The sequence below is a fragment of the Geotrypetes seraphini genome, chromosome 16 (assembly GCF_902459505.1).
Source record: "Geotrypetes seraphini chromosome 16, aGeoSer1.1, whole genome shotgun sequence".
Lineage (NCBI taxonomy): Eukaryota > Metazoa > Chordata > Amphibia > Gymnophiona > Dermophiidae > Geotrypetes > Geotrypetes seraphini.
Window position 1 is genome coordinate 35,304,126 of NC_047099.1, and position 13,979 is coordinate 35,318,104.

At 48.3% G+C, this 13,979-nt stretch overlaps 1 protein-coding gene across 2 annotated transcripts in view; it reads left to right on the forward strand.

Annotated features, from left to right (window-relative positions):
• The first annotated feature begins 4,227 nt into the window (after positions 1-4,227).
• PLOD3 (procollagen-lysine,2-oxoglutarate 5-dioxygenase 3) overlaps positions 4,228-13,979 on the forward strand; it is a 78,515-nt gene continuing 68,763 nt past the window's right edge. For both annotated transcript variants that reach the window (XM_033924267.1, XM_033924268.1), the window contains exon 1: positions 4,228-4,342. In XM_033924267.1, the coding sequence (XP_033780158.1) occupies positions 4,240-4,342 (103 nt within the window). In that variant the 5' untranslated portion in view covers positions 4,228-4,239. The remainder of the gene's footprint in view (positions 4,343-13,979) is intronic.

Sequence of the window (13,979 nt, forward strand, 5' to 3'; positions counted from 1 at the left end):
ACAGGAATTCACCTAGATCTTGAGTTCCTCTGCTGAATTTCAATGGATCCACCCTAGAAATTACCATTTTTTAATGTCTTGCTTCACTGCCAAAAGATCTTCAGGGAGATTGCAACAACAAACACATACATACATCACAATTTCAGCATCTTTCCCATTGAAAGAGTCGTTTCCTGTGCATTTATTCCTTGGAGGTATTTAGAGTCTTCATCACATCTCTCCGTCTTACCTTTCCTTCAGGGTATACATGTTTAAATCTGTCAGCATGTCATCACATGTTTTATGCTAGAGACCACTGACCATTTTAACTAAAAACCCTAAAAAGATCTGATTATTGCATAATAAAATTCTACAAATCAGCTACCTAAGTACTTCAAGAACAGATATGTTTTTAGATGTCTCCTAAATCAGTGATCTTCAACCACCGGTCCATGGACCGGTGCCGGTCCACAGAAATTTCCTGCCGGTCCACAGGGCCGGCATGTGCATCAGGCCCAAAACTGTGTTCTTCAACTGCCAGTCCGCGGTGTGATCAATGCGTTGTTAATAAGATTATACTGTGTGTATATATGAAAAATGAATGGAAAAAATAGTGTTACAATTAGGACTATGGGGGCAGGGTCTGGAGTGGAGATTGGGTAGAGATGGGCAGGGTCTGGCTCACGACTTAGCCCAGTGTTCTTCAACCGCCAGTCTGCTGACCGATGCCGGTCCTGGAGTGTCTCTAGCATGCCCCTAAAGAATAAGGATGCTGAGAAAGAGCTCCCATATGAACCCTTGAAAAAGCCCTTTTTGAGCGAAACGGGTCCCGTCGGGGCATGCTAGAGACACTGCATTAAAAGGATAAGTAAAAAAGAAACCTTTACTATTGTATATTCTTTATTAATTTTTTTTATAAGAATGATAGAAAGTCAAGCAACGGTAATTAAATATGCAATATAGCATCAGGAGGTTATAAAGAGAGCCAAAAGTGGATATATGCGTATTTTGACACTGAAGGCTTCTGCCATCCTGTGATTGAACCCAGAATAGTGAGGTTTTCATTCTCTGTGGTTGTTTCCAATTTGCCTCACTACTTTATCTTCAACATCCTTTTAGTATTCATTCAGGGTGGGCCCCATAGCTAGTCTACTACACAAGAACATAAAAGTTGTTATACTGGGACAGATCTACGGTCTATCAAGTATCTTGCTTCCAACAGTGGCCAACCCAGGTCACAAGTACCTGATAAGATCCCAGGGAGTAACACAAATGTTATGCTGTTTATCCTAGGAATATGCAGTGGATTTCCACATCTTAATAATGGCTGATGGACTTTTCTTTTAGGAAATGATTTAAAAAAAATTTTTAAACCTTGCCATGCTAACTGCTTTCACCACATTCTCTAGCAACAAATTCCAGAGTTTAATTACATGCTGAGTGAGGAAATATTTCCTCTTGGGTTGTTGTTGTTTTTTGATTTTTTTTTTTAATATCCTACCAGTACTTAGTAGCTCCACCATGTCTCCTAGTCCTACTATTTTTGGAAAGAGTAAACAAGCTATTCCTTTGACAAAGGTGTTTTTGCTGGCGCTATAAGATAGTGCTGGGGCAAGTTTAGGCTGGAAGAGATAGCAACAGCGTGAACATCAAACCTATCAAATTTTAAACTGATCTGTACTCCATTCCGGGTATTATTGGCAACACAAACTTACCATATGAACTCTATGAGCGTCGGAAGCAGAGCATTCAGCACGGCTCCCTGCGCTAATAACCGCTTTTGCGGTTTAGTAATGGGGGATGGGGGTTAAATGAAATGATATTTATGTAGGAGACGTTTTATAGCAGAGCTGCATAGGCTTGAGCGTAAAGATACTAGCGCCTCGCTACTGGGATGAACACGGCTAAAAGTGCAGCCTTACAAATCCAGAGCCAGAGGATGCACCAATGCTAAATCCGTGCTCTTCTGCAGTACAAGTTCTCATTCTCGCCCACTATGAGAGGAAAGGGGCATGTTCTACCCTGCCTGACTATAGAAGCCAAACGTATGATGTGTCAGGAATGAAATCAGAAGGCCCTTCTGGAGAAATGAATCAGCTTTGACAATTGGGTAACTAATGAGTATGATATATTCCTTATAATATTTCCTGCTTGTATATGTAGAGTACTAGCAGGGAGGGGGTAGGGAGCCTCTGTACAGTCCTAATCACATGCTTACGAGATGCATTGTCCCAAGAGCCTATCGTTTTAAGTGTAAACTCATACATGGTCAGCATGTGAACATCCATATTCAAAGTTTGGTAGCATCTCGACAGTGAAAAAAAAACGAGACTTTCAAAAGAGGTGCTTGGTGAAACTCATTACAAAAAGACGCAAGCAACAGCCATTTCTGTGGCGGGTCCTCTGAAATGGAATGCTTTACCAGGATATTTGAGGCTATGTAAAGACAAGATGTCTTTTAAGAAGCAATTCACTCAGAGAATAGTTAAGCTCTGGAGCATATTGCCAGAGGTTGTGGTAAGAGCGGATAGCGTAGCTGGTTTTAAGAAAGGTTTGGACAATTTCCTGGAGGAAAAGCCCATTGAGAAAGACACGGGGGAAACCACTGCTTTGCCTGGATCGGTAGCATGAAATATTGCTACTCCTTGGGGGATACTGAGCTTGATGGACCTTCGAACTGTCCCAGTATGGCAATTCCCTCCCAGTGGGATCCCTGTGGCATGGCGTCTCTCTCCAGTCCCCCACCCCAGGGTTGAGTATGTCTCTCCTCCGCATTCCAGTTCAATCTTCTTCGGCCCACTGTCAGCTCGGCGAGGTGAGCCTGTTGCCTTCGGCCTGCCCCGGAAGCCTTCTCTCTACTACAACTTCCTGATTCCGCCTAGGCGGGACGCTGCAGATAGGTTTCCGGGATAGGCCAAAGGCGGCTCACCTCGCACAGATACAGGTGGCCCAAAGATTGAACTGTAACTCCAAGGAGGTAAGTGGGGAGGGGAGGGGGGGAAGCCATTAGACTCTAGGGCAGTGTTCTTCAACCACCGGTCCATGGACCAGTGCCGGTCCACAGAAATTTCCTGCCGGTCCACAGGGCCAGCACATGCATCAGGCCCAAAACAGTGTTCTTCAACCGCCGGTCCACGGTGCGATCGATGCGGCGTTATCTTCGAGCCAGCTCCCTCTTCCTCACTGATTCAGTGCACCAAGCCACGGGCAGTGGCTCCTAAGGGCATCCTGCGCCTGAACCGGAAGCCTTCTCTCTGACGTTGCAACGTCAGAGGGAAGGCTTCCAGATGAGGCACGGGACGTGCAAGGTGCAATTAGTTCTATTATGGGGGCAGGGTCTGGGGTGGAGATTGGGTAGAGATGGGCGGGGTCTGGCCCACCACTTAGCCCCGTGTTCTTCAACCGCCGGTCCACAGACCGATGCCGGTCCACAGAATAATTCTTTTATTTCTGCCGGTCCATAGGTGTAAAAAGGTTGAAAAACACTGCTCTAGGGTGTAAGCTGGCCCTGCCAAACTAGGTGGGCTTGCAGTTCAGCTAAACCCAGACTCTCCCTCTTTAAACATTAAAAACCACATCTGAAAAGAGGACATGTCTGGGTTTTTCCAGACATATGGCAATGCTACTATAACAATTCTATTCAGAAAAAAAAAAAGAATTGGACCTGATTTGTAAAATAAAATTTGCTCTAGAAGGCAAGGGCAAAGGACTGTGGTTTTTGCTGCCTTAGGCAACCGCCTAGGGTGTCCAAGGAGCAGGGCCAGCCCTGAACAAAAGACATTGCAATAATTGTCTGCTGTAGTCAAAATACAGCCAAATCAGAAGCAGATAAACAAGAACGTCGTTGTTGAACTATTATCAAACAGGAAATCGATGTCTGAACCACATCTTGACATAGTTTCCTAAAGCGGTCGAGCATTTCGGAGGCGGGGCTCCAACAGGCCCCACCCACTGCGTACGACTTCCTTGTTTTTTTGGACGTGGCACCCAGCCTGCGGCCTCGGGAAAGTTCCCGCAGCCGGAGACACGCCCCTTTCAGAGTGGCCGTCGTGGAGGCGGGAGGGGGCGGGGCCTCGTCCGGAGCGCCGCATTGGCCGGAGCCATGGCCGAGGGGCGGGCACGGGAGGGGCGGCGACGCGACGCGACTGGTCGGACGGCGCCGCTGGCTCGCCGAGCGCGGTCGGGGATTGGTTGGGGGGCGGGTCCCTTGGGGAGCAGAGTTGAGCCGATTTGGGCTCTTTTGACAGAGGGAGCGGAGAGATGGCGGCTGGCGGCGCTCGGGGGCTCTCTCTGCTCTTCGCTGCCTCGCTGGTGGCCGCGGCCCGCGGCGGCTCCCCCTCGGAGACAGAAACCGTGAACACGGGTAAGAGGAGCGGGGGAGGGAGCCTGGAGCTGAAGGGGGGGCTTCTTTAGGAACAGGAAGAGAGGGGTGGTCGGGGGCAGACGGGTCAGGGGCTGCTCCAGAGTCACTGGAAGAGGGAACTGGGGGGGGGGACAGGCGGATCAGAGTCACTGGAAGAGGGAATTGGGGGGTGGGTGGGGGGGACAGACGGATCAGAGTCACTGGAAGAGGGAACTGGGGTGGGGGGCAGACAGATCAGAATCACTGGAAGAGGGAATTGGGGTGGGGGGGGACAGGCGGATCAGAGTCACTGGAAGAGGGAATTGGGGTGGGGGGGACAGGCGGATCAGAGTCACTGGAAGAGGGAACTGGGGGGGGGACAGGCGGATCAGAGTCACTGGAAGAGAGAATTGGGGGGTGGGTGGGGGGACAGACGGATCAGAGTCACTGGAAGAGGGAACTGGGGTGGGGGGCAGACAGATCAGAATCACTGGAAGAGGGAATTGGGGTGGGGGTCAGACAGATCAGAATCACTGGAAGAGGGAACTGGGGTGGGGGGCAGACAGATCAGAATCACTGGAAGAGGGAACTGGGGTGGGGGGGACAGACGGATCAGAGTCACTGGAAGAGAGAACTGGGGTGGGGGGCAGACAGATCAGAATCACTGGAAGAGAGAACTGGGGTGGGGGGGCAGACGGATCAGAATCACTGGAAGAGGGAATTGGGGTGGGGGGACAGACGGATCAGAGTCACTGGAAGAGAGAACTGGGGTGGGGGGCAGACAGATCAGAATCACTGGAAGAGAGAACTGGGGTGGGGGGCAGACAGATCAGAATCACTGGAAGAGAGAACTGGGGTGGGGGGCAGACAGATCAGAATCACTGGAAGAGGGAACTGGGGTGGGGGGCAGACAGATCAGAATCACTGGAAGAGGGAACTGGGGTGGGAGGCAGACAGATCAGAATCACTGGAAGAGAGAACTGGGGTGGGGGGCAGACAGATCAGAATCACTGGAAGAGAGAACTGGGGTGGGGGGCAGACAGATCAGAATCACTGGAAGAGAGAACTGGGGTGGGGAGCAGACAGATCAGAATCACTGGAAGAGAGAACTGGGGTGGGGGGCAGACGGATCAGAATCACTGGAAGAGGGAACTGGGGTGGGAGGCAGACAGATCAGAATCACTGGAAGAGAGAACTGGGGTGGGGGGCAGACAGATCAGAATCACTGGAAGAGAGAACTGGGGTGGGGGGCAGACAGATCAGAATCACTGGAAGAGAGAACTGGGGTGGGGGGCAGACAGATCAGAATCACTGGAAGAGGGAATTGGGGTGGGGGGCAGACAGATCAGAATCACTGGAAGAGGGAACTGGGGTGGGGGGCAGTCAGATCAGAATCACTGGAAGAGGGAACTGGGGTGGGGGGCAGACAGATCAGAATCACTGGAAGAGGGAACTGGGGTGGGGGGCAGACAGATCAGAATCACTGGAAGAGGGAACTGGGGTGGGGGGCAGACAGATCAGAATCACTGGAAGAGGGAACTGGGGTGGGGGGCAGTCAGATCAGAATCACTGGAAGAGAGAACTGGGGTGGGGGGCAGACAGATCAGAATCACTGGAAGAGGGAACTGGGGGGGAACACAGACAGATCAAAATCATTGGAAGAGGGAACTGGGAGGGGGGGCAGACGGATCAGAGTCACTGGAAGAGGGAATTGGGGTGGGGGGGACAGACAGATCAAAATCACTGAACATAAGAACATAAGCAATGCCTCCGCTGGGTCAGACCTGAGGTCCATCATGCTCAGCAGTCTGCTCACATGGTGGCCCAACAGGTCCAGGACCTGTGCAGTAATCCTCTATCTATATCCTTCTATCCCCTTTTCCAGCAGGAAATTGTCCAATCCTTTCTTAAACCCCAGTACCATACTCTGCCCTATTACGTCCTCTGGGAGCGCATTCCAGGTGTCCACCACACGGGTAAAGAACTTCCTAGCATTTGATTTGAATCTGTCCCCTTTTAACTTTTCCGAATGAGGGAACTGGGGGGGGGGAATAGACGGATCAGAGTCACTGGAAGAGGGAATTGGGGTGGGGGGGACAGACGGATCAGTCACTGGAAGAGGGAATTGGGGTGGGGGACAGATCAGGGGCTCTGGATGAGCAAACTGGGGTGGGGGGACAGACGGATCAGAGTCACTGGAAGAGGGAATTGGGGTGGGGGGACAGATCAGGGGCTCTGGATGAGGGAACTGGAGTGGGGAGGACACAGATCAAAGTCACTGGAAGAGGGAATTGGGGTGGGGGCACAGATCAGGGGCTCTGGATGAGAGAACTGGGGGGGGGATGACAGATAGATCAAGGGCTCCTCTAGATTCACTGGAAGATGGAACTGGAAGGGGAGAGGGGTACAGATAAATTAGGGATTCTCTAGTCCAATGTTTCTCAAATATGGTCTTCAAAAGATTTATATTTGTACCCTCAATGGGTGAAGATATCCTCTAATGTTGACTGAATGTTTTAGGGGAAAAAGGTTAATATGCTCCTTTCCTTCCTTCTAGGACCTAAACCAGCTGAAATAGGTATCTCAGACCTGTTCTTCAAATTCTGCTTGCTTGCTTTCCTACCTAGAAAGTTCATTCCTTATAAATTAAGAGCAGCACTCCTTGTCATTTTGAAGACTGGGATGGGGAGCAGGTATTCCTTTCCTTAGAACAGTCCCTAGTCGTGCATGAGAAGAGTATTACATCTGCCCTATCATGTTTCCTTTATTTCTGTTTCTCTTTTTGGAATTGTCCCACTTGCCTTGCCTAGGGCAGAGGCATGAGAGATCCTTTTGTTTACAAAGATCCAGGTGGTGGAGTATGTGGCTGCTGGTGTCCAGTCCCTTGGCTGGGAAAAGGATCCGAGGCGGAGTACTTGGAGCCTTTCCACCCCAGCAATGGTCTGTGCACTCACAGGGACAGCGAAATCGAACAATCCCTGGTCTGTTAGCAGGGTCCCAGAGGTATTTAATCCTGTTTCCCCATTCTGCACTGTTGAGCTGGGAACCTGCTTCACTGGTGAAATGCGAGTTCGGCCTGCGCTGAACGGAAAGAAACGATTTTACTCGGCTGTGTTGGGAGGGGAATATCGGTTCAATCTTGACTGTTGGGTCGTTCTGCTTGTCTTGGTATGTCCCTTTGTGTTCCAAGTTAGGAGAGGGGGGAGGAAAGAGAGCAAAGAGTCAGAAAAAAAAACCCTCCAAACCATCGACAAGAAGGGAGAATGGAAGGAGGTGAGCAAGGGCTGGGTGTTACTGCATGAGTTGACAGGGCATGCATTCCAGTATTCCTGCCCTGCGGGTGTGTGTTTTTAACCAGGTACAGGGAGCCTGTGCTGAAGTCTTCATTTAGGACAAGGGTCCCATGGGCTCTGCTCACACCATCAGTGTATGTGCAAATATATATTTGGATGCAATAATTTATTTGAAGCAATTCACCCAAGAAACAATTTACAGTGTGTTGCATGCAACGTCGACACAATGCACAGTAGACAGTGGATGGGAAAATACAATCTGTTGTGGACTTTTTTTTCGGAAGGACAGGCAAATCAGATAACGTGGGTCAGGACCCCAAAAGGGGTCCCAAAACCTAGATTTGGGGTCACAAACTAGTTGACGTTACCATAGGTGCGTCAACATTCTGCACCTCCAAGAGGGTCGCACAATTTTATTTGACCTCAGTCACGGGGTCACAGCCGCAAAAAAGATTGGGTGGCGCCAACCCAAACCCAGGCGAGGCACGTGAAAGTGATCCGGGCTAGGTTCGAAGTTGATGCGCAAGTCCTGCTCGCAACTGTATGTGCGGCCAGCTAGTTAATGACTTCTGTTTAAAGCGGGGGTGTCCAACCTTTTGGCTTCCCTGGGCCGCATTGGCCGAAAAAAATGTTTCTGGGGCCGCGCAAACGCTGCAGCAAGACAGAGGAGGGAGCCGGCAAGACGGTAAACACCCGGGGGCAGCAGAGGAAAACGCTGCGTCGCCCTCGACCGGGGCCGCACAAAATACTTCACGGGGCCGCATGCGGCCCTCGGGCACAGGTTGGACACCCCTAGTTTAAAGCTTGGGAGAAGAGCTGCTTTCACTTGCTTCCAGAAGTAAACAGTCTTGTGTTCAGGAAAAACTTTAATTTTAGTATACGAGGTACATTTTTTTTTTTTTTATAAATACACTGGTCGCTTTGAGTATTATACTGCAAAAGCTGTGTCTGGACTGAGCTTTTAGGGTATCTGATCCTTAACTGCTGGATTCTCTTAAACGGCGCCGTTGCCGGCGGCCTCCTTAACGGGGTCCGCCGAGCACGTGCCATTTGCAAGATGGCTCCATTTAGAGAACCGCGCCTCCGGCAAAGAAGGGCGCCGGAAATGGAGGCCAGGGTTTTCAAGGCCCGCCTTTGACGTGAATTGCGCCTAACACCACTTCCGGCGTTAGGCGTCGGTTGTTGCCTTCGGAGGCACAATTCTGGCACCTTTTGTTTAGGCGCTGGAAGGCACTTTGAATTTTTATTTAAATACTGTTTAAAGTGGCATTTTCCTCTTCTCTTAGATGTCAGTAGAGCGCCTACTGGTACCAGTCCTTTTAGTATCCTACCCAATTTGCCTTTAAATATAATTAAAAAATGAAGGGGCCCTTTTACCAAACAGTGAGTAAGAAGTGGGTTAAGCGTCTCCTCACATGGATTGTTCCACATGCTAAGACCATTTTTACTAAAAAGGTTAGGGCTCTTCAGCTTGGAAAAGAGACGGCTGAGGGGAGATAGGGTTGAAGTCTACAAAATCCTGAGTGGAGTAGAACGGGTACAAGGGGATCGATTTTTCACTCCGTCAAAAAGTACAAAGACTAGGGGGACACTCGATGATGGTAAAGGGAAATACTTTTAAAACTAAAAGGAGGAAAAATGTTTTTCACTCAGAGAATAGTTAAGCTCTGGAATGCGTTGCCAGAGGTTGTGGTAAGAGTGGATAGTGTTTGGGCAAGTTCCTGGAGGAAAAGTCCATAGTCTGTTATTGAGAAAGACATGGGGGAAGCCATTGCTTGCCCTGGATCGGTAGCATGGAACCCTGCTGCTCTTTGGGACTCTGGAACCCTGCTGCTCTTTGGGACACCGGAACCCTGCTGCTCTTTGGGACTCTGGAGTCCCAAAGAGCAGCAGGGTTCCGGAGTCCCAAAGAGCAGTAGGGTTCCGGAGTCCCAAAGAGCAGCAGGGTTCCGGAGTCCCAAAGATCAGCAGGGTTCCGGAGTCCCAAAGAGCAGCAGGGTTCCGGAGTCCCAAAGAGCAGCAGGGTTCCGGAGTCCCAAAGAGCCGCAGGGTTCCGGAGTCCCAAAGAGCCGCAGGGTTCCGGAGTCCCAAAGAGCAGCAGGGTTCCGGAGTCCCAAAGAGCAGCAGGGTTCCGGAGTCCCAAAGAGCAGTTAGAGCTCCTTTTATCAAGCACCAGTAGAGCGTTTTAACGTGGGCTGGCGTGGTAAATGCTCCGACATTAATTCAATTCCTTGGAGCATTGGAGTATTTACCTCAGCAAGCCCTTGGTAAAACGATCTACCACTGCTTGATAAAAGGAGCCCTTAAATTGTGAGCCTGCAAAGATAGAAAGGGGACCTGACTACAATTTTTTTATTTATTCAATTTTTTTTATACAGCTCTTCCGGGGGGGGGAGCTCAGAACAGTTTTCATTAATTCATTCGGGTACTCAAGCATTTTTCCCTTAAGTGGTTTTACAATTAGGTACTCAAGGATTTTCCCTATCAGTGCTGGTGGGCTCACAAAAAGTCTAATGTACCTGGACAGTGGAGGATTAAGTGAATTGCCCAGGGTCACAAGGAGCAGTGCAGGATTTGAACTCACAGGGTGCCGAGGCCATAGCTTTAACCCTTTCAGGACCAAGGGACATATTTGTCCCATAACTTTAAAATCCTATAAATTTTGATTGGGATAGTCTACAGTTCTAAATTTGATATGTACGGATTCCATATGATACTGCCTTTATGTAAACAAACTGGTTCCGACATTCATTCATTAGCGTCGTTGCCAGATTGACGAGAAGATTCACTTGCCACACTGTCCATAAGCCAGAAGTTTGATTTTTTAAATAAAAATAATGATATTTCACAAAAAAAATCAATTTTTTGGCATCTGCAAGCCCTTTTTACCATAAAAATGTCGTCAAAACCACAAAAATTGGCCTACGATCCTTATGGTCCTGAAAGGGTTAACCAGTGCATCACACTCTCTTCAAAAAATACATAAAACCAATAAAATACAACCAATAATGTTCCAAACTGCATTACCAAATGTTCAAACTATTCCTCAAATTCTCCTTAATATGTACTTCTAAAAATCATAACAATTTCTTATATAATCCGCCTTGAACCGCAAGGTAAAGGCGGAATAGAAATCACTAATGTAATGTGATGTATATTGTAAACTGCTATGGATGAATTTCTTCGTGAAAAGGCAGTTAATAAATCCCACTAAATTTTTTTTTAAAAGAATAATGTTAGTGCGCATTTATAATTCAGAATCCTGTGTCCATGTTTCCACTGAACATTTTCACGTGATCTGCTCCCACGGGCTTCTTCTGTTACCAGCCTCTTCTCCTTTCTTTCCCCAGACCAACACGTTCTCTCCTCTGTGCCCTTAGAGGAACGTCTTCCATTTCCTTTCTGTGAAAGCGTATTTACTTCTGCGCTTAACGAGTACAACAGCTGTTTGACGTTATGGCAAAGAAATCCTTGGACTGAGTACCTTTGCCTTTTGCAGCTCTCTGGTGATCCTGCTCAGCATTTTTCTCCTCAGGATTTTACAAAATTCATTGTAAATGATCCCATCTGGAATTTCTGTGGCGTTTTCAAGTGCTTGAGAGCTTTAGTCTCAAAAATTCGTGTTAAAAAAAAACTGCTGTCACAGCCGGTATTGTAGTGATTCTAAAAAAAGCGAGCCATTCTCCAAAAACTGCCCCTGCAAATGAGGTTGGTGGAGGGTAGCGAATGTTCGCTAAATTTGCATGTGCCCATTGCTGGTGATAGCGATGGGCGAAAGCGACGAAAAAACACAAACCCCCCCCCCCCAAACAAATCAAGCTGCTGAAGTCAAGCAACGCACCCCTCGGCACCCTCCTGGCAGCAAGAGACATGCCCGCTTCCTCCTGCCACCAAGCATCGCACCCCCGACACTCCTCTCGGCAGCGGGAGAGATGCCCATTTCCTCCCCCTGCCCCTCCCCCTTACTTACAATGGCTGGCTAGAGGGATGCCTACTCCCTCCTTCCTGCAGACCCACCTCTTCAAAATGGCGGACCTTCCCCTCCCTGGTGTATCCTGGGATGTGCCGGAGAGAGGCCCGAGGTTCTCATTAGTCCGGAGAGAGGCGGGAGCCAGAAGGCCTTTAGCATGAGCAGATGCTCAAGGCCCAGTCGGAGGAGAGGCACGATCTTCGGGCACCAGCACTTCCTGTGGGTTGGTGCTGTGTGCCGGTGCCACATTGGGGGTAAGCTTTCAGTTTGGGCAGGCGGGGAATACCAGTTTGCACGGGGGGGGGGGGGAACGGCGATGCCGGTTCGCGGGGGGCAGAGATGTGGAAGCGCACCAGTGGCCTCTGGGGTGGGGGTCTTTTGGGGATGTGGTGCGTTGTGGTGGAACAGCGCCGGTGGCCGGGGGCGGGGGATGAGAGGTGGAACGAATCAAGCTAGTTTCCCTTACTTCCTATGGGGAATCTCGCTTTGATATACGAGTAAATTGGTTTACGAGCATGCTTCTGGAACGAATTATGCTCTTAAACCAAGGTTCCACTGTACATAAACATAGTGAAACATACTGAAACATGAGGATCGAGGGGTGGGCAAAAGTAAAAATGCATCGAGATAAAATAAAGAGGGTAAGGAGAAAACAGAGGAGGAGGGGGGGAAAGTCGCTTCTGCAAAGCGGTTGGTATTCATTACTGTGAGCACAGAGGGAAGGAAGGATGAATCGCCTATTCTCATGTACCCGAATGTAATTTGCCTTGAGCTCCACCCTGAAAAAGACATGATCTCATTTCAGAACCCACGTTCAACGTGTTTAGACCCTTTCTTCACTTAGTCATCTGAGTCGTTCAAAGAGCTCGGCTCCTAGGTCTGGATACAACTTGTAGGCCCGGCTAAGGCAGTTCTTGGAAACGGCGGTCATTTGGCTTTGCTATGACAAAGGCGCGAAGACTTTTACAGTCGAGACTTTGGTTTCTTCTTCCTACGTTCTGAACATTTCCCTAATTGGTCTTTCATGTTCAAATGATTGACCTATTCCTCTCTTCACAAGACGATTTAGCACGTTTAAAACGTATATTCGTGCATAATTTTAAAACCGATTTTTAAGCGTTATTTTACATTACATTACATTACATTAGTGATTTTTATTCCGCTTGTACCTTGCGGTTCAAAGCGGATTACATAAGAAGAGAACTGGACATTTCCAGGATGGTACATGACAATAGAGAATACAGTTTGAGGATAGAGACTTAATAACAGAATGATAGTAAAGACTTAGTAACATCAGAAGATGTTTTGGACGGCAGTGTTTTGGTTTCTTGGGGGATGGGGTGAGGGAGGTTAGGTAGATTGTATATGCTTTTTGAACAGCAGTGTTTTGATTTCTTTACGGAATGTCTTGAGGTCTGATGTTGTGGTTAACAATCTGGTGATGGAGGGTTCGAGTTTTGCAGCATGTGTTGCCAGGAGGCTATCGTAAAGCTTTTTGCGGTGAGTACCCTTGAGTGGTGGGTATGCGAATGATGTCAGTGTTCTTCTTGTTCTGGTTGGAAGGTTACGGTTTAGGCGGTCATCTAGGTAGGTGGGTGCAGTACCGTTAATTACTTTGAAGAGTAGACAGTATAGTTTGAATTGAATTCTGGCTCGAATCGGTAGCCAGTGTGAGTCTAGGTAGGCATTGGTGATGTGGTCAAATTTTCCGAGTGAGTAAATTAGTCTAAGGGCTGTGTTCTGAACAGTTTGAAGTTTTTTGATCATGTTTGTGGGGCATGGTAGATAAAGGATATTGCAGTAGTCCACGAGACCTAGTACCAGGGATTGTACAATTATCCTGTAGTGTTCTTTGTCAAAGAATTTCCTTATTTTTCTTAAGTTGCGCATTGTGAAGAATGCTTTTTGGGTAGTTTTGTTGATTTGGGTCTGCATAGTGCAGCATCTGTCTATCAGCACTCCCAAGATTCTGAGTGAGGTCTGGATTGGGTATTTGGTTGCTTTAATTTCTAGGTCTGTTATGGATGGGTTTTTGTCCGTTTCAAGCATTAGGAATTTGGTTTTGTCCGAGTTTAGTTTCAGTTTGTGGTTTGTCATCCATTTTTCTACTTCATCCAGAATTATTTCCAGGTGTCCTGTTGAGGTGTGGTCTTTGGTTTCAAAGGGGAGGAGTATAGTTATGTCATCTGCGTAGCTGAATGATGTTACACCTAGGTCGTCTAAAGTGGTGCCGAGGGAGGAGATGAAGAGATTTCTAGCTTGGAACTACTAAAACTGTCTGCCCTGTTACTGAAACGTATCTTTAAACAGTTTCCCGAAATATAATTTGTGTCCCTGAAAAGGGACGGTTGTTCCAAATAAAGGCCTTTTTTTGAGCTGATGTCAACCTAATTAT